Source organism: Mustela putorius, unplaced genomic scaffold (assembly GCF_011764305.1).
Source record: "Mustela putorius furo isolate JIRA1106 unplaced genomic scaffold, ASM1176430v1.1 tig00000450_pilon_pilon_pilon, whole genome shotgun sequence".
Taxonomy (NCBI): domain Eukaryota; kingdom Metazoa; phylum Chordata; class Mammalia; order Carnivora; family Mustelidae; genus Mustela; species Mustela putorius.
The window spans coordinates 14,109,359-14,130,620 of record NW_025421385.1 but is presented as its reverse complement, the minus strand read 5'-3'; the positions used below and the strand labels follow the sequence as shown (position 1 = coordinate 14,130,620).

Here is a 21,262-nt window from a genome sequence, read left to right as displayed (position 1 = left end):
CATATAAAAAACAATACCACTATTATCACTGAGACAAATAAATGCTAGAAATTCCCCATGAAGATTCCTCTAAGCGGTCCATCTGGATGGCATTTTCCCATCTCAACGATGCTGTTGGTGAGGCAGATGGCATCGAATTCCATCTCTTAAACTATGCAGCTCCTCTTCGCTTTGGCCTCAGAATTTGACTGGAGACCGTGAATTACATTCTCTAGACTGACCTTCCAACTTCATTTTCTGGGTCTCTACTACTTGAATCCTTAACTCTAGTCAAACCTGTAACTTTGCTGACTCATTCTTCCCAGGCAGACCTTCTGCTTTTCCACCTCCCCCAGCTCCATGCTTCCCTACTCTCTGCCTATCAGCTAACTCATCCCAAGTGAACAAGTCGTGTACCAACTTATTTACAAGGTCCACATGCCAGGGAGTATCTCTCTAGTCGGAACTGACTCAGCCCTCTTGTTATTTGTCTTTGAAAAAATTCTTATTGCTTCATGCACTTGCATTCTTTAATCTTAATACTGAGGCCATACACTCTTGAGGATCATGAGATCCATTAAGTTTCTGCCTGATCACCTTTATGTTAGAATCCAGGACCAGGTCATTCTGTCCCCATTTATTTTACTTAGAATTGCTCCCCAAATATTATTCATACTTTTGGGAGCCAAGGAAAAGAAACTGAGTACTTGTTAGTCCACCATTCTCCTTTATTTTTTTTTTTAAGATTTTATTTATTTATTTGACAGAGAGAGATCACAAGTAGGCAGAGAGGCAGAGAGAGAGAGAGAGAGAGGGGAAGCAGGCTCCCCACTGAGCAGAGAGCCCGATGCATGGCTCGATCGCAGGACTCTGAGATCATGACCTGAGCCAAAGGCAGAGGCTTAAACCACTGAGCCACCCAGATGCCCCGCCATTCTCTTTTTTCTTAAATTATAAACATTCTCATGCTGTAGGATACCCTGCCTGGAGGATAAACTCACCAAAGAAATCTACTGCAACAAGGCTCTGCTGAAATGACTCTGAACAAAATGAAGACCATCTGCATATGCATAAAAATCAAGTATGCTTTAGAAATCTTTCCTGGATACAGTCAGAAACTTAACTAAGATGCCACAACTGAAGGAGCAGTTTCAAAAAGCTGAACAACTTAGATGGGGGTACAGGTGGGATCTGCTTTCTCCGAGGTTGCCCTAAATCATCAACGTGGCCTAGGCTAAGATGTACAAGCCCAAGATATGGCTCTAAAAGCTTGAAGGTCATCAAATCAACAACATCGACCTTGAATTCACCCAATCTCTATAATTAATCTTAACTTCAATGTTAAAATAAAAAGAATTAGAAATTAACATTCTAATTAATACCAGTTTGGCAAATGAAGTTTTCTCATTTTTTCAAGACCATATTCTTCATATTTTCACCTGTCTCATTTATTCCTCATTAATTTTCCACTACTGACTTCATGTAGGTTATTCTTTTTCTGCTTTTTCTCTCTCCTAAATAACAGGTTTCTCTGCTTTCTTTTTCTCTGTTTCTTAATTCTTCATTACAAGATTTTTGTCTTCATTTATATAGTCACTCCTTTCTTCTGTCAGAAATTAATTACCCCATCACAAACAATACCATCCTCATAAAATCTTTAACTGCAGATAGATAAACAAAATCCCAATGGAACTTCCAAAGTTCTTAAGGAAAGTCCCTCAACAGAACAGCAAAGTCTTATGGCTAGCGCTTGGTATCCACAGGCTTCTCTGGACACAGGTGGTACAAATGTATAGATCTTAAGTTTAAAGTCAGCTCCATGAGCTGGGAAGGGCAGACTTTTTCGCTGCTTCATGGCCATGCCAGCAGAAAATAGCATAAAGAGTCTTAGAGCCGGGGGATATCGAATAAAACTCAACAAAAGGGCATTTGGGAATTCGTTCTCATTTAAATATCTGATTTCTTCCTCCTCCTTCCCCTTCTTTTTCTCCCCCTGCCTTTGTTTTATCACGTTCAACTGGCCTCTGATTCCTCCAGAGCAGACCTATCTTTCTAAATAGAGCTCCTAGTATTTCTAAATTAACAGGGGTAATACATGACATCAGCTCCATAGTTTCAGTTTTAAAACTCATGACAAAGTTACTAAATGACAGAGTTACTAAATCAAGAATCCCAGGAAAAAACAAAAGCATGATCTCTTAACAGGTGAAGGATTTGCCCCTGGGTGTGACTGAGGAGGCGTAACGCACACGGAAGGCAGCGTCGGTCTACCACGGTGTGTCATGCATTTAAGTGTGTTCCCACCTTGGTTAGCTGTTCCTTGAGCCTAGACATGGTTGCAAACATTTCATTAGCTTCTTCTTGGGGGCTCTCTTTGGCAATGAGGTGTGCAGTCTTGGTAATCATCTTGTACTGGGCGTCCATTACAGGTACCCTCTGCTCAATGTCCTGCATGAATCATTGAAACAGTCAAAGGTATACACGGTACATTTCCTTTTCATTTCAGGATTCCACAGAAGTTTGGACAAAAATCAATATGTACTGTATAAAATCCTATACTTCTAATAAATTTTTGGAGATTCCACTTACTGCTTTCCTTTACTGCTAATTTATGATCTATCGGTATAAAACCTTTCCTTCAGAAGTCACTGTGAATCCTTAAATTAACATACGGACAAGCTGAAGTAATCCGTACACTTTCAAAATATGTGTGCTAATGTAGTATATAAACATTATGTTAATTTGGGCCAATTCCTCTGACCTTCACAATTACACAACTTACTTTTTCTTAAAAAAAGTAACACATTGTCATCAAAGAAAATTTATAAATCAGATATAATAAAAAAATGTTAATTACGTAGTCTTCTCACACAGTGATAACCAGACCCACACCTCATCACTACACATCATTAATGTTTTCCCCTGTGCATTCTTATACTCATTTTTTTATATTTACCAAAAAGATACAATTCTTTTGCTTTTCTCACTTAATAGTGTATTAGAAAAGCTTTCCGTGTCATTAAATATTCTTTTACTACTTCATTTTTGAGAGCTGTAAGGTATTCAAAATATGTAAAGAGCACAAATCATTTAGGCAACACTTTGTAGAAGAGGCATTTATGTAGAGGTACAATTAGTAGATGTTTCCTGTTTTCACCTAGTCCTTTGTAATTCGGTTGTAGAAAAGAAAATCTCTGAATCAAAAAACTATTTTGAAGTTAATCTATGTCAAAACATATCCTTAAAAAACAATCCAAATAGATTTTTTTATTTAAGTGCACTTTTTTCAATTTGGAAGTGCCTATCAGGTTAGGCACACATGTCAAAATGGTGCCCAAGAGACATAGGACAACGTGGCAATGGTCTGGGTTAACTTCGGCGATCTTCCGTCTCACAACAGAACAGGTTTTCACTTTGTTGTCCAGAAACCCCCTCACCTCCAAGTCTTGAGTTAATAACTTGACATTAAGAAAAGAGACTTCTAAGGGTTCAGACATTTTCTTAAGGGCTTCAGTTGCAAAATCGGACAGGGCGGTCACACAGTCTGTGTACTCCTTTTTCATTCTGTCCATCTCATCAGCCCGAGCATACTGTTAAGAAACGGGAGGAGCACAACATGAAAAACCGTGAAGTCGAACCTCTGGGAGCCTGTAACCTTCACATCCACACACTCTCTGGAATTGCTATACGTTAAGAAAGATACTAATTTCTGATTCTTATTTTAGATACACTTGAAGGAAGTCCAATTGCTGTGAAAAGAAAAAAGGAACTAGCATAGAAGCAAAGAATTATGATTTCAAACATGAGTTGTTCCATATCTATAGGCTCCATATGTCAGTAGAATCCTTCAACAAACCATATATTTCTGTAACGTTCCTCTATTATAAAAGGGAAAGAATAAAGGGCCCAAAATAAACATAAAGGTTCTAAACACATCTATACTCTGCCTAAATAAGCCCATGCTACAACCATAAAACAGTCTCTAAACAGACTGTAAACCTCCACGTTTCTAACACATGCATGTTCTGAGCATATAGAGACTGAAGGACGCACTTGTTTGACTTCCATGAAGAGCTCCCTCCATCGCCCATTCAACAGTAGTAACTGCTGTTTAAGGTCCCGGGAGACCATCTCATCGCACGTTTCAATTAGGAAATTGCCCGCATCATTCATGGCAGCATGCTGCTGTATCCAGTGAGGCAAGTTTCGGAAAAAATCCTATAAAATAAACCATGCACACTACTGTAAACCACAGACCAAAAATTAATAAAGGATATGGAAGTAACCAAACTACGAGAAGTATCTTTGTTCTAAATTTGCACACATTTTAAGGTAAATGTTAGCTCTTTTTACAAATACAATTTTCTTTTTTTTTTTTTTTTTTTTTTTTTAAAGATTTTATTTATTTATTTGTCAGAGAGAGAGTGAGTGAGAGCGAGCACAGGTAGACAGAGTGGAAGGAAGAGTCAGAGGGAGAAGCAGGCTCCCTGTGGAGCAAGGAGCCCGATGTGGGACTCGATCCCAGGACGCTGGGATCATGACCTGAGCCGAAGGCAGCTGCTTAACCAACTGAGCCACCCAGGCGTCCCACAAATACAATTTTCAGTAAAGAGGTTCAAAAATAGGAACTAAAGGGACGCCTGGGTAGCTCAGTTGGTTGGATGACTGCCTTCGGCTCAGGTCATGATCCCGGAGTCCTGGGATCGAGTCCCGCATAGGGCTCCCAGCTCCACGGGGAGTCTGCTTCTCCCTCTGACTTCTCCTCACTCATGCTCTCTCTCACTGTCTCTCTCTCTCAAATAAATAAATAAAATCTTTAAAGAAAAAACAGGAACTAAAAATGCTGTGTCTTATTACAAGAAAAAATTTTATTTTTTGCCAAAACTTTTGCTGAAGACAAAACGAAACATGATAGACATTTTCTGTTGTTCCTATTTTACAGATGAAAAAACTGAATTTCTGTAAGTGTAAAGGATGTGTACATAGTCTTCGGGCTGGTAAATACCAGAGCCAGAGTCATATAAAAGGTATGGTATTTTACAGTAATTTATAGTTTTGTTTAAAACTTATAAACAAACTTTGACCTATTATTTTGGGGTTTAAAACCAGAATATAATACATGAAGATAATTAACAATCATGGATATAAATCATTGAAGGAAATTTTTTAAAAATTAAAAATCTGGGCCAAAGAAGACTTAATACAGTAATATCGTTTCTTGTTTGTTTAAGGTTACTCACTTGGCAATGAAGTAGTTTTCTGCTGATTTCAAGTTAATATATATGTGCTTGTGCATACATATACACACATACCACAGTAAAAACCAAGGATACCAAAGATAATTCAAAATCTATTTTATAAGCCATATGTGGGAGGACTTCCCACATAAATAGAAGAGAACACTTCTGTTTCTGGTGGTTATAATCCCTTGGATGAAATGAACACATATGACATCTACTAGGGCACTGCCAGTCTAATCAGAAAAGCCAAAATCTGTATGGGCATACAGTTCTTATCAACCTCAACAACACAAGAATATTTAATCTATGTGAAATATAGAGTGCTAAACATTTAAAAATTATGCATCTACTTGCATAACACAATAATAGAAGAACCAATCTTGGATAGCAAGCACTAATTCTAATGTATTTACTATACTTTTTAATGGAAGCCTGGCATTTTACATATAAATTAATTTTTCATGAGAAAATATCAGTTCCCATTAAGAAGTACATATACAGAAGTCAATCCATTTTATACATTTTAATGTATGTGACATTAAAGTAAAACGGTACCTCTTAAACCCATACATACATCTGTAAATGAACAAAAAATATCACTCTTGCCCACTTTGGCCACTCAACCCTTGTCGGAGGCTGATAAAATCCAAAAAAAGAATATCCAAAGAGAAAAAAAATCTGATGACCCAGATGTCCAGCTGGTGTGTGTCATTACACAGAATCAGTATTATGTTGTCCTCTCCAAAATGAGGAAATCCACAGAGATCAGTGTCCTCCACATACAGACCTAATGGTAAGTATACTGACCTCTGTTGCCCCCTGGGCTTCCTGGGGGTTTGGCTGTCCCTCCATAGGTTCCTGCTTTTCTGAATGCAAAAGCAAAACACTGAACTGATCAGAGAGGGAACTGTTTTAACGTAACCTCTATAAAGCAGTGTATTTCTTGGCCTAAAATAATTTATCAAGCTGAGAGCAGGCAAAGTCAAGAATCTTGAGTCCCATTTATGAATATGTAACACTCCCTAGAGAACTCTGCTATGTCTCTTGTTAAGTTTGGGTGTATTCCTTTCCTTTGGTAAGAGGCAATCTTACCTTTTTGGCATGCTCTGACTGATTTAGCATTTTCTCTGCATCCTCTAGCCAGGCCTGAAGACTGGCCACAGTGTTGCCATATCGATCCCAGTTAGCAATTACTTCCTCCAGCATGCTCCGAACGCTTCGGACTTCTACTGAGAGGTTCCGCCACTGGGCAGTGGTTTCGTTCATGAATTTCATCACATTCTCGGCTTCTTCCACTAAGACAGATACAACAAATTATAACCCTTTATATTTTAAATCCACCAAGTTATTTTTTCCCCTATGGTCTATACTCTGTGCAATTATAATTCTTCTTATAATTATAATCATAAATAATTATTATTTATCATTATAATTATATAATTATAAATTATATATTATATTATATAATTATAAATATAATTATAATTCTTCTTATAATTCTTCTTTAGATTATAAAGCTAAAAGATGACATGTTACAATTTCTTTCAGCTAATGCTAGGAATATGTTATACTATATTCACAGGCATTTATAAAGGTTAAAGTGATAATACATTTAAAATTTTTGATAAATGGGAATGCAATGAATGACATGTATTTTTTCACATTTTATATGCACTCAAATACATGGTCACATATCTAGTATTGGTCACAAAAGCGGTAATTCATTTTTGACAAACATGATAGACCTATTTACAAAATGAAGCAAACATATTTTACAACATGCGCCTTCACACTAACTTTTCATTCACTTGATAATATTCAAGTTACCTCTTTTTTATCTAATTATCAGAATTGAAAATAGTTTAGAAAATAGCAATTTAGAAAATGAATGCTTTGGGTTTTTGTTTATTTGTTTGTTTGTTTTGCCTCTTCTCAGAAGATGACACACAGAGACATGCACACACACACAGTACGATTATATAAGTCAGACAGGCATTGCACAAAGTCAAGTGGACTGAAGCCAATATGTGCTCTGCGGGCCCATGGCATGGTCACAGAAAGATTCAGCAGGGAAAAAAAAAAAATCTGATCACAGAAACCTATAGGTTCTAAATTATACTGCATTCAACAGTTCAGCCAGTTCTATCATGTGTTTTACCTGACCCGTCAGCTTGGACGTACATCTCTGCTGTCTGTTTCAAGATCTGGTATGTCACTTCATACTGCTCAAAGAACTTGGTATTTTCTATAAAAGACTAGAAAGGGGGAGTGGTTAGAAGATGGCAAACCCTAGGCATAAGAAGAAATACCAAAGTCCATTTCTTCAAGAGAGGAATGAGGGTATTTTGCCCAAATTTGCCAACCTCACACTTGTAAAAAAAACCCAGCAAATTAATTCAACTGCTATAAAATAATCTGGTTATTATGAGACTATAAATTGATTCCACACTTTTAATTCTAACTCAGCACTATTGAGAAAGTATTCTATTTCTCCACACAAGGGTTTGTTTTTAGAAGAGACTGAAGTCTCTCCAGACAACCTGGGGCTAACATTTAGAAAGCACTAAATTTGGAAGAACATTTTCTTGTCCAACTGTGTTTGAGCTGTGGGATTTTGTTGCTCTTTGAACATTAATTCTGGTGAATGATGGCTCTGAGGAAGTTGGATTATAAATAAATGGCACATTGCACATTTCCTTTAAAATAAATAGTACAAAAAATGTATACAAGCAGAAAAATTTTAAATAATCACATAGCCTGTCCACAAGTGTAAAAATTACAGATAAGCCATGTCTATAGCTATATGTAATTTACATATGTAACAGAGCCACCATCAGCAAATGGGCACAATACAATTTAGAACACGCAAGAAATCCTTAGGTAAATTTTATTGTTAACTCCAGGAAATATGAAATAACCCCTGTTTTGAAGATTAGTCCTGTTGTAGTAAGAAAAAAAAATGCAAATATAGGTTATCAACGTTTTAATAGTACAACTAGTTCCTATGATTTGAACCCAGTAAAATACTTGATAAGTGTCTCTATTATAAAATGCAAAATTAGCTTTTAAAAACCAGCTGAAGTCCAGTGTGATATGTTCATGAATACTTTTAATACACAGATGTAAAATATTTGAGTGCAGATATAAAACTTCATAATGTCAGACTTCCCTCAATTTTACTGATAAATTTTTATATTTTAAGATAACACTTAAAAACATTCCATGCATAATATATTTCTAGCATTTCGTCTTTACAAAGCACTTTACCTATATATAAGTTATTTTTCAGGAATATAGTAACTAGGAAAAGCTGCGAGTTACCTGGAATGAAGGGTTCCATGAGGAACACTTATTTCAATATTTTAACAGGCTGTATTACTTTGGTAAGTAAAGCAATTAATTGGTTAAGTGATTATTTGGCCTCATGTTCAACTCCCTTAACTTCCCTGTTCCCCAAATAGGGAAAGAGTAATTTATGGCAATTTAATTTTGGAATAACTAAACCAAATGAACATATAGCATAATTTGTTCAGAAAAGGAAAGTTACACCTAATGTGCAAGACATTGCAGACAATTGAAGAGATAAATATATTTGGCAATGTTTAAAAAATATTCTCTGTTTATTTTTGGAGCAAATGTCAAGAAGCTAATGAAAAAACAATTGTTCTAAGTGTGCGAGGAATGGGAAATAGTGCCTATATTGGACAGACTTCATTAAATATGTTTTTGCTTGGATTGTTTACAAATTAATTACAAATGAACAAGAGAAAAGTTTATTTTGTTTCATTTCCAAGGGTAAGAACAGGATATTTTTAAAGAATATTATAAATGTTGTAGGGACTCATTAAAGTGTTTTTGAGCCTTTCTATTAGAAAGACTAGGCAATTAATTTTTGAAGGAAGATACTTTATTTATTTGTTATTTTACCTTTTAACTATTTCATTTATTTTGACACTTTTTTCTTTCTGAACACAGAGTAAACTCATTTCATAGCATGAATTATTTTGCATATTAATATCATTTTAGCAGGAGGACTGCTAAAACTCCTTTTTACCATGAGCTAACTAGACAGTCTCTCAGAAGGGTGCAAAAGAAAATGCAAATGTATATTTAAAATAATGATAGGATTAATTTTTTCCTTTAAAAATTAGGCTTACAGGGCACTTGGGTGGCTCAGTCAGTTAAGTGTCTGCCTTCAGCTCAGATCATGATGGCAGAGTCCTGGGACAGAGCCTGCTTAGGGGCTCCCTGCTCGGTGGGGAGTCTGCTTCTCCCTCTCCTTTTGCCCCTCCCCCCACTCCTGCCACTTCTCTCTCTCTCTCAAATAAATAAAATCTTAAAAACAAAGACTATATAATTATTAAAAAAAATAAAAATAAGGTTTACATTTGGCTATCAAGTTCAACAAATAAGCCATGGTAAAGTTGATGGCACTTCAAGAAAAAGAAGATCTCTCTTTATCCCGCTAAATCCAAAGTATTAGTGGAAGATAACCAAACTTCTCTCACAAGATAAATATAGAGATACATAAATTTCATTCATTGATTTCACTTGAACGGAGCTAAGCCAGGTAATTTAAGATTTAAGAAATCATCCTTGAGAAGAGGTTTTATCAGACTTGCCTACTTACATTAATAAAATAATCACAAATAATAAAATAAGTGTTCACATTACTTATGCTGCATTCACACAGGCCACGATTCCAAGAGCTCTCCTTCTATGGAAAAGAATGAATTATCCTATTTCTTCCATAGTAAAACTGGAGCATGTGTTAACAAGCATGGTCATGTCAAGAACAAGTATGACAGCGAAATCCAAACCCATGATCTCTGATTTATAGTACAGTATGAAATCTCTTACAAATAGCATGTGGCCCAGGTTGAATTAGCAAGTATTTGGGGAGTATGTTCCAAAAGTTTCTTAAACACACGGCAGCTGCACACTTGAGCACCTAGTACAGAGGTAAGTAGGAAGCACGTTTTCTGATTCTCTAACCCTTTAAAACATGGTGGGTTTTTTGCATATGAAGAAGATTGAATTGAAAATTCAAACTAAGGAAAAGATAATTATGGAACTTTTACATCCTGCATATTACTTTGGTTAATAGATGATGTAGAGCAGCATATGGCTCATTAGAATACATTTTTTTTAGAAACTAAGGAAAGGATTAGATTTAAGAACCTGACTTTATTATTTTATTTGGAAGTCTTCACTCTTTGAAATAGTCCATCCTAAAGAAAATTATTTTCTCACAAATTCCAAAGGGATGAGAGAAGCTATAGGGGGTGTGAGATAAAAGGAAAGTAATATGTGTCCATCTTCCCTACAAAAGTCCCTAGAATTCTATCATCATCATCATCATCATCATCATTACTAATAATTTGGGAAAGACAAGTCTCCTAGAAATTAAGTTATTTAGGAAGTCACATGGGTTTTAAGTAGTTGAACTATAATTCAACACATTTCCATGTGACTGGTGGCCAGACTAATATCTCCCCTACTTCACCCCACTCTGCCCCAATATCATGCCTAAACAGAAATTATTATTTCTGGGGTGCCTGGGTGGCTCAGTGGGGTAGAGCCTCTGCCTTCAGCTCAGGTCATGATCTCAGGGTCCTGGGCCCAAGCCTCGCATTGGGCTCTCTGCTCAGTGGGGAGTCTGCTTCTCCCCACCCCTGCCTGCCTCTCTGCCTACTTGTAATCTTTCTCTCTGTCAAATAAATAAATAAATAAAACTTAAAAAAAAAGAAATTATTATTTCTGTCACCGTCACTATCAAACTATATGTATGTAAGTGTAAAATATTGTTAAATATGAACTAACATTAAGTGTAACTAATATTTATGTGAGCTGCATTCCTTACTTCACCAAGCTACAGGAGATCGTTTTAATTATTTGGTCTTTTAAGTTAAACAACAACAACAACAATAACAAAACTTTCCCAGCCCATTTTGTTAGTCAGGTTCAGTGCCGAAACTTTTGGTTTGGAATGATGTGACTTCAAATCCTGAAGAGTCAGGATTTGAGTCTTCTTCTTAACCAACTTCTTACCAAGAGTCTACTTCTTATCAACTGTGCCACCTGGAACATGTGGGGTGAGCGTTGAAAGGCTCTATTTTTCTCAGTGAAACTATATGGAAATGCCCATGCCCTAGGGTTGTCACTAGGATACAAGATGACACAGGGAACACAATGGGTTCATGGGGGACACTCAATAGTCCACAATTACTAAAACTATTAAACAAAAAAATACTGTAAGGCCCTTCATAGAAAAGAAGGGTTAGCAATAAATAGGTGTTTTTCACCATGGAATAAAAATATTAAGAAATGTTCATGCAAATGTGCTACATTTGTTGTGAAATTGGCAAGTTTACCAGTAGTTAAAAGTGATGAAGCAGTTTAAAACCAGCAGCTTAGTGAACTTCTCTTTACTTTATGGAGAAAGGAGAACTAGGTTTTTTTTTTTTAAATTAACATTAATTTTTTAAATTATTAATATATAACTCTCTACTTACATATCTTTTATTTGAGAAGTTCAAAGAGAATTACTAACATCCAAAAAAAAAAGAATTACTAACATCCTTTTATTAGAACATTAACCTGGTGGAACATTCCCATTAGGCATTCGATCTGATTGTCCTTAAATCAGGAGAACAAAGAGGGATCCTGCATAATTACCTGCTGAGCTCATTGTGTACCACTGACATGACTAAACCCCAAAATACAAATGCTTATCTGTGCTAATGCTTAAAAGACTAAAGTAATTGCTCAAACTTAAAAAGTAAGATTTTTCATTATTTTCCAAAATAATTAGAATAAGGGAACATATCATAACAGATTTCACATTTTTGACACATATTTCCAAGACAATTGTAGTAACCCTAAAGAAAGATTCTACTGTAAATGTATTTTTTTCCCAAATGCATCTTGTTCATTCATCACTTTAAAAATCTAATTAAAATGTAGCAAAATATATTCTGATTCTAGAATGCTTCAATAATGATATGGTTTCAACAAACATTCAGTCATACCAGTTACAGAGCTGCTCTGACTAGTCATATTAGAAATGGGCTTAGATTTTAAATTTACTAATTTCTCATTTAGAATATATGATTAAACACAAATGGAGTGGTACAGGACTGAGATGACTTACGCATAATAACTTTGAAAGCAAATCTGTATTGCTAATAAATTTGTGGGAGGGCTGTTTAACAGAAATAAACTACCTTTAATAAATAATTCTCTATTACATGTAAATAGAAACTGCTAGTTAGAGAACAACCTAATATCTTCATTAATAGAGGGCTACTATTCTATGTAGATATGGAATTATTCATACTGATAGCCCAAAATACATGATGATCCATAAAAATTAAATTGGTACAGAGACTCAGAGACAAGAATTTTACTTTTCCTGCATGCACACGAGAAGCAATGAAACTTGGAGACATACATATTATAGTTCCCATGTGAATAACAGAGAATGATTGTTTTTTAGAAACATGACATAAGTATTTTTAACTCAGTTTCAACGGTGAGCTCACAATCAAAGTCATGGGTATGCAATGTCAAAACTTTTTTTTTCCTAAGCAATAAAGCCAGTTACAAGGGTTTAGTATGGTTACTAGAGCAAAATCTTTCTATTTTTCCAAAGGACATAGGTGAATATTTCAGATTATTGCAAAGAGCTAACTTACATCAAGCCCATTTAACATCCTTGTACCTTTAAACTCAAGATAAAAATAATAGTGTCAAATAAACTGGTAGGTACAAAATGCTAAACCCATGTGTCTTCTGATTTCTTTTTCAAAGCACCAGGGAGACTTACGATGTAGTTTTGCAGAAGCAGCTCCACTGACTCTCTCCTCCCATACTTGATGATCCAAGATTTCAGCTTTGACTCTGCAAGAACCAGCAGTGAGAGCAGACGGTACTTTAATTCTAGAAATTCCATTTTCATTAAGTGCAGCTCTGATGTGGAGGAAACAAAATGAAACCTAGAAATAAAACACCGAGAATTTACAGAATGTAACTAATAGTAACAGAACGGTGCTTACTTAACCTGTTACACGTTACACGTCAGTGCTAAATATAATAGCAGGCACAAGGTCTTCTAAACTCTGGCTGATCAATCAGTATCAGGAGATCTGACTCCTTTTCTAGCTCTGGATTTAAAGGCAAATCATGATTGAGTGAAGTATTTAATTTAGTTCTTTCCCCTGCCAAGGCAACTCTCATCTGTTTCTTTTATAAGCTGTTTTTGTAATATTACATAATGTTCCTCACAGTACTGAATAAAAATACAGTCTCTGAAGAAACCATTTCTGTGATTTCCAGGCTGTGGGTATATTCAGGTCTACTCTTTTCAAACAATAATACATTAGAACATTGGCATTCTTAGCATATGTTACGGGAACTCGATTTTTATGTACCGAATGAAAGCATCTCTGTAAAGAAAAAAATCAATTCATTGAAAAGAAAAGAAATGGAAAAAACACCCACCAAGCATTTAAAAAAAGACACTTCATTTATAATCAGCCGTCCTCTTACCTCTCGGCCATGTCCTCTAACTGATCAGGTGGCACTGGGATCCCGTTAACAGACCTGGTCCGGTAGATTTCATGGAATGCTCTTTTGTGGGCATCTGTGTTTTGAAGCAGATCCTAAGATACAATTTAAAAAAATAAAAAAAAAAAAGAGAAAACATGTTCACAGGAGGCTAAGAAGCATAATTTTCAGCCTGCCCGATGAGTCAATGTACTCAACAATCCGATCGTGCAGCTACATCCATATGTGGCTTGGTGCCTCTTGTAGGTTTTTACCTTGTCCAGGAGCCCTGGTGCTGGTCTATAAGGCCTGTGCTAGAGCTGTATCTAATAACTATGGCATCTTTTAAACACACATGACACTTGCACGGCAATGCATTCAGACATTTTAAAGGCACATGGTCCAAAGGAAAATGTAGTTACTGCTATAAACAAAGATTTGTTAGGATTTTCCTCCTTCCTTGATTTTGAATATACTGGTTTTTAGAAGCTGTAAACTAAAGGCAACTGGCTTAACCCTTTAATGGTAATACACACACATTCACACATGTATATATTACTCTCCTGTTATTTTATTTTGAATGCATGTGGACTACAATACAGTGCTACTTGTTCACCCTTTAAGTCAATAATATCACAATATTATGAAAATACTCTTATGGTTTAGAAGATTTTAAACAAGCACAGGGAATGTTCCATAGATAACAGAGTGGGAAGATCAACTGTGATCTTTACAAATATTCTTTGTACGCTATATAGAACCACACAAATTTTAATAACTTATCTAGATTTGTTTTCTGAGTTTTTCACTGTCGGTAGACTGAGTTGTATAAAGACTTACAGGTATGTCACGGTTCCTAGCCAACTTCTCACCCAGAAGCAAAGATGAAATGTGGTTCATGCCATATTTTCTATAGTTTAGTTTGTTTCTCAGTATGAGAATAAATACCCAATAGCTTGTCACTCACTGAAAAGACCCATTAGACCACCAGAATGATCCATTAAGATTAACAGTGTTTAGCTCACATTGAGATTTAGTGGATTAATTGGAGAAAAGAGAAGCAAAAAAACATTCTAAAGCCTTAAGAGAAACACTGATGGAAGGGGGAAAAAATGAAGGCTCCCATATATAAATTAAAACGTTAAGGTTATACTATAGGTTGACTAACTGAAAATAATAATTTAAATATGTTAAGGTTATATGCGCTTGCTCACGTAAAGACGTATGTGTTTGTGCCTTTTAACTTGAGGGCATTACTTTTTACACTGTAGAAAACTCTAGGGCCATAGTATTTCTATCCTGGTATATTTGCATGGGTAACTGTACAGATATTCACAAGCCACTCATGCCCAGAGGAAGACCACTGTGTGCAGGAGCTGATCACAGGGGACAAAAGACCAACCTAAAACAGCTAATGACTGGGAGTAGTCACTCCTTGCCTCCTTTATAACATCTAGACACACTTCTGTGGCTTATGATCTTGGCTGAGACTCCTACAAGTGAGTGCAGAGCAAATTTAGAGCCATTACCCCACACAGCTCTGATGTATTATATATGACTACATGTTAATATATGAGCAGGGTTCTGGGATTCTATTGGAACACTCGTATGCCCAGTTGTTTTCTAAACAGCTTTCCTTACTATAGTCAGTATCTAGCTAATGGAAAGAATCTTGAGAAGAGGGGTGCCTGGGTGGTTCAGTGGGTTAAAGCCTCTGCCTTCGGCTCAGGACATGATCCTGGAATCTTGGGATCGAGCCCCGCATTGGGCTCTCTGCTTGGCAGGGAGCCTGCTTCCTGCCTCTCTACCTACTTGGGATCTCTGCCTGTCAAATAAATAAATAAAATCTGAAAAAAAAAAAAAGAATCTTGACAAGATATCAGAACAAACAAAAATGTTTTCAAAAATATGATAAAGGAACTATAGCTGGTGTGATGCCACTGGCCATTGCACTAAAAATCAGCTAGTTGCTGAGCACAGCATGTGACTTTCACTCATTGGTGGGCTCACAGGAAGCAAGGAAAGTCTTTTAGGTCTCCAACTCCCGTTAAAATATGACCCCCAAACTGGATCACAGACCTGTGAGCAAAAATAAATGGAAAAAGCTAACTGTTTGAGGCAAATATCTATACCCACTGCTGTAGGAGTTTGAGTCTTGGAACTTGGAGAAAGCGAAAACAATGAAACTCAGAGTTCTAATGAGCCAGAACACTTAAATACTAACAAAAGGAAACTGGTAGGAGTGTAACAATATCGGGCAAAATAGATTTGAGAATAAAATCATTATATGTAATTAATCGTTTAAGGCTAAGCCTTTTAATTTACTAGTGGCTATCTTAACTCTGAACTTGAACATATCTAGTAAGCCTCAAAATATTTAGAGTAAAAACCGACAAAACTACAGGGAGACTGACAAAACCACGTGGCTGTGGGAGCTACCAAAGCCCCTCTCTCAGCGACCTAGATGAAGCGAAGGAACAAGTGGGGTGGCAGGTGGCGGAGAGCGGAGGGAAAGCCAGGGGCGATGGGGCCGCTCTGGGGGCCTTGTGGGCTTTTGTAAGACTTTGGGAATGCTTATTTGGAACAGGTGGGAGCCAGTGGGAAGTTTTGAGAGGGCTGATATGAACTGACTTGTATTTTAAAAGCACTGCTGTGGCCATGTTACCCGTTAGGGTAATGCCCCACCCATGAGGCACCGCTTCTCGTAGCTTCTAAAAGAGCACAGGAGCTGGATTCCCTCCCACTTCATAGAGCACTCTTGCTCATACTCTTCTGCTGGTTCATCTTCTACGCTTTGATCTCCTGATGTTAGATTCCCTTCAGGGCTCAGTTCTTGACAGGTTTTGTCCTCTGTATATACTTCCTTAATTTCTTTAGTCTCAGAGCTTCTGACATCCTTCTATATAGCAATGAGTCTGAATATTTATCTCCATCCTACATCTGTGTCCTGAGCTCCTGTCACTGATCTCTTATTATCTATGCCACATATCCTGTGCCATATATATATAAAACATAATTATAATATAATATACATATATGCCACATATATACTGTGCCCCAGGCTGAACACCTGGGCTTTCTCCAAACCTGCTTTACTGTCTCTCCATCTCAACTGATGGAGACCCCATTCTTCCAAATGCTCAGTTGAAAAAAACAGTGTCTCATATGACTCTCCTTTTTTTCATAATCAGTATCTAATGCCAAAAATTGCTCTGCCTTAACAATATTCAGAATCTGACCATTTCTCACCATCTCTGCAACTACAATCCGGGCTCAAGCCACCCTCCGTGGATTATTGAGACTGGTTCCCTGGCTTCTACCCTCTGTTACTAACCCAGTCTCTATTCTCACATAACAGACAGAGTGATACCACCATTCTTCTGAAAGAAAGTAGATGGGAAAGAAAGTTATGACAGGGAAAATCAGCAGTGCCAAAAGCACAATTAAGGAAAGTCAGGAAGTGCAAAGAAATAATATTGAGGAGAAAATAGGGGCTTAACTACATGAAAAAGATTACCAGAGAATATTTTGAACAATTTTATGCCGATGATTTTGAAAACTTAGTCAAAGGGACAATTTCCCAGTAAGTATGAATCTGTATTACTGACCCACTTAAAATTCTGACTATTTCTCATCATTTTTAGGGGCTGGGAATAAACAGGAAAAAAACAAACAATAATTCTTGCCCTTATGGAGTTGATACTAGTGTATAGGAAATCAAGCAGTAAATGAGATACATAATTAAAATAGCGGTTGAAATAGTGGTTGAGAATGCAGATAAATGCCAAAGAGAATAATCAAGCAGGGAAGAGGGAAAAGGGGTGGTAGTTTCAAAGGGGTGGGTGAAAAAATGCTGACTAAGAGTTGACTTTTCAGTAAAGGCCCAAAGGAAATGAGGAAGAATGTACTGAGATTAATCAATGTGAGAATGTTTCAGGCTAAGGACAGAGAACATTCCGGAACAATGGCAAGGGCAAAGGGGTTCAGATGGGAATGTGCTTGCCCGTTCGATAACATCTTTTCAGCAAGGTTTCAGTGACAGCCTTAGTTAAAACTGCGACACCCTTAATACTCTTTGTCCTTTGACTTTCTAACCTAATACATAATTTATTTATTACTTAGTTACATTTAGTATTTCTTATCCACCTCCTCCCATTACAAGGGAAATTACATGAGTGTAGGAATTTTTCTGTTTTTCTTCGGGTGCATCACACAAATGCCGAGAACATTAATTCTGCAGATAGAGAATATGCAGTAAATATTTGTGGAAAGATCACGAAACGTTAGAAGCATAGCCAGAAGGGTAGAAAGAAAATGAGGAAACCAAAATGAAGAAAGTGGTTCAAGTTGGGGTGCCTGGGTGGCTCAGTGGGTTAAGCCTCTGCCTTCAGCTCAGCTATTGATCTCAGGGTCCTGGGATCGAGTCCCACAAGGGGCTCTCTGCTCAGCAGGGAGCCTGCTTCCCCCTCCTTCTCTGCCTGCCTCTCTGCCTACTTCTGATCTCTCTCTCTGCCAAATAAATAAATAATCTGAAAAAAGAAAGAAAGTGGTTCAAGGATAAGGAAATAACTATGTGAAATGCTTTTGATAGGCGAGGTAGGATGAGAACTGAGAATTGAGCTCTGAGTGAGGAAGGATGACTCTCATGAACCTGGCCTGTACAGCAGGCAAGAGAAAGCTCGGCTGGAATGGGTTCTCAAAAGCACTGGAGAAGAGAATCCTGAAACCTAAATGAGCACAGGTAATTCTTCCAAAGAGCCTCATTGAGAAAGGAGGAGGGAGAAGACACAGTAACCAGAGGGGAAGGGAGGGTTACGAAAGACAGGTTCTATTTTTTAAATTTTGTTGATTCTTTTTAAAGGAGTCTTTAAGACAAGAGGATTAACAGCATATACTTTACGTGGGTGGGAAAGAAATCCAGCAGAGAGAGGGAAAACAATTTTTCAAAAGGCAAGAAGTGCAGGACTTGTTTACTGGAGGAAAGCAGAGAGGATGGGGGCTCATACACATGTGGAGGGGCTGGTCTCCGTTTGCGGCACAGATGGTCCATCCCTAGTAACAGAAGTGAAGACTGAGTATTCGGGCACAGATGCATGTAGGTGGGTTGATGTGGTCGTGGGAGCCTGCGGAAATTCTTTTTTGATTGCTTCTATTTTCTCAGAGAAATAGGAAGCAGTGTCCCCAGCGAAGAGTAAGGATCTGGGAGGAGGTGTGGGAGATTTGAAGAGAAAAGGTGGAACAGTTGTCCCCAAAATAAAGAGGCGATGGAGTCGGGAAATGCCTCTGGAGTGCCAGGCAGCATTAGGGACCCAGCTCGGTTAGTCATCGTGCCTGGGGGTGTGTTTCTCTGCAGCCACACTCAGCTACATATGGTGTGGGGGGGGCACTCGGCAGTGAGTGGGCTATAACCAGGGTTGTATTTTAACCAGGCCCACAGGACAAAGGAAACTCGGTCAAGACAACGAGTGTGTGTACAAGTGATGACCTTTCCTGATTCAGCACTGAGTTTAGGTAGAAGATCAAGAGCAAGGATGACATGAAGACGGGGAGAGGCAGTAAAAATCATGGGTTATAGGGCAGAGAGTCCAGGCAATTTAGAGTTGGGGCAAAATTGGTTAGACAGTAAGATAGGTGCTTGAAAAAGAGTTTGTGTGTGTGTGTGGGGGGGGGTTCAGTTACTGGTGATGACAAGCTGCGGACTATGCCTGTGTCTTGAAGGGCTAGAAGAGGGTGTAGGATGGGGTCCCTGGAAGACAAGAGACCCAGAAACTAAAAGGCCAGGCTATTGGTAGGATCATCTGTGGGTTACTGAAGTTATTAAGAATTATGGCATGCATTGTCATGCAAGAAATAAAATTCAAAACAGGAGAAGTGATCTAGGTAGGGCTGATGACTACAGTAGGGATGGGTAGTAGGTGGTAGAGTTTGATGGCTACTTTTATGATCCCTTACGACTGAAAGCCCTGTCCAAAGCAATACTAGTACTAAAAATAAGGAATTTTAATTGCTCTACATGTATTATGCGATAGCTTTGTGGACATGGTTTAAGATTAGTGTTTAAAAGAATCTGGATTAGGGATGTTGAGGTGGCTCAGTGGGTTAAATATCTGCCTTTGGCTCAGGTCATGATCCCAGAGTCCTGTCCAGGTACAGGAACCAAGTCCCACAACAGCTTCCCTGCTCAGCAGGGAGCCTACTTCTCTTCTGCCTGCCATTCCCCCTGCTTTTGCTCTCTCTCTCTCTCTCTTTCTCTGATAAATAAACAAATTATAAAACAATCTCGATTATCAGCTATGTGACTTTGGGCAAGGCACTTAACCTCTCTCTGCCTAACAATTAATCATTTGCAAAATAAGGATAATACTACCTGTCTCATATCTTACATGTCAAGTGCTTAGCAAAATTAAGAACTTAAGACAGAAATGTGGCTAAATGCTCAATCATAGTTAGCTATAACTCTATTTCTTACCTTCCTAGATAACTAAGCCTAAGGGCATCTGGAAAATAGAGAAGCTAGCAAAGGTGTATCTTGCTTTTCAGAATAATATGACTCTATATACATTCAAGTTATTAAAAAGCTTTGGTAAAACCATTTATAAAATGTCCTCTTTGCAAAAAACATATTTTAAAAACTATCTGAATCCAGTTTTCCAACAGTTATTATGTATTCAGCAATGAACAATTGTCCTGTGGTGTGTGTGTGTGTGTGTGTGTATATATATATATATATATATATATATATATATGATGTGAGTAATGCAGAAAACAAAAAATTCTAGATCCTGATAGCATATCTAAGTTTTCATGGCAAAGCCGTCATTGCTTATAGACTGCGATAGGAAGATAATATTCTAAAACCTTCTTGCTTATGTATTGATGCGTCCTATATTGTGCTCTTTTTGATGTATATATTGCATTTCCAAATGAGCTCAATATACCAGCAAAAAGTAGTAATACCAGATTGATGGGCTGATTTTTCTACTATTGAAGGGACCTAGAATTTTAGTTATTTCAACAAGGATTCAAATTGCCCACATCAGCAAAGCTGATCTTATTCTAGGCACCTAATAAATATATTTTAAGTGAGAGAGAATTGATGTTCTAACTGACAATGACATTGTTTTATGACTCTATGACTTTAAGGACCTGTGTTCAGACCTAGTATAGGTCCCTCCCTCAGTAAGAAGATCATTCTGGAGATCTGCCCAGAACCTAGTCTTCGCCCTTACATGCCTCTGCTGGCTTCCTGGTGTCTCTTTGCTGCATTCCCCAGCTCCTGAGTTTTAGTCTCAGATAAGCGTCTCCTCCAATTCCTCCCACTCCCCTTTTCTCTACTCCATTTCTTTTCTTGTTTTTATGGCTGTTTACTGCACTTTGGCAAAAGGATGGTTCTCGCTGCACACTTGGTGGTTAGCACAGGGTTTCTCTCTCAAGGGAGCCAGAAGGGTCATGAGGAGCCTGGAGTCATAGAATCACTGCGAGACACACTGACAGCA

At 37.5% G+C, this 21,262-nt stretch overlaps 1 protein-coding gene across 16 annotated transcripts in view; it reads right to left on the bottom strand.

Annotated features, from left to right (window-relative positions):
* SYNE1 (spectrin repeat containing nuclear envelope protein 1) overlaps positions 1-21,262 on the bottom strand; it is a 464,420-nt gene that overhangs the window by 298,590 nt on the left and 144,568 nt on the right. For all 16 annotated transcript variants that reach the window (XM_013056743.2, XM_013056751.2, XM_013056755.2 and 13 more), the window contains 7 exons: positions 13,770-13,882; positions 13,048-13,216; positions 7,378-7,474; positions 6,312-6,514; positions 4,033-4,197; positions 3,417-3,569; positions 2,284-2,427 (listed from right to left, as the gene is read on the bottom strand). In XM_013056743.2, coding sequence (XP_012912197.1) covers positions 2,284-2,427; positions 3,417-3,569; positions 4,033-4,197; positions 6,312-6,514; positions 7,378-7,474; positions 13,048-13,216; positions 13,770-13,882 — 1,044 coding nt within the window. The remainder of the gene's footprint in view (positions 1-2,283; positions 2,428-3,416; positions 3,570-4,032; positions 4,198-6,311; positions 6,515-7,377; positions 7,475-13,047; positions 13,217-13,769; positions 13,883-21,262) is intronic.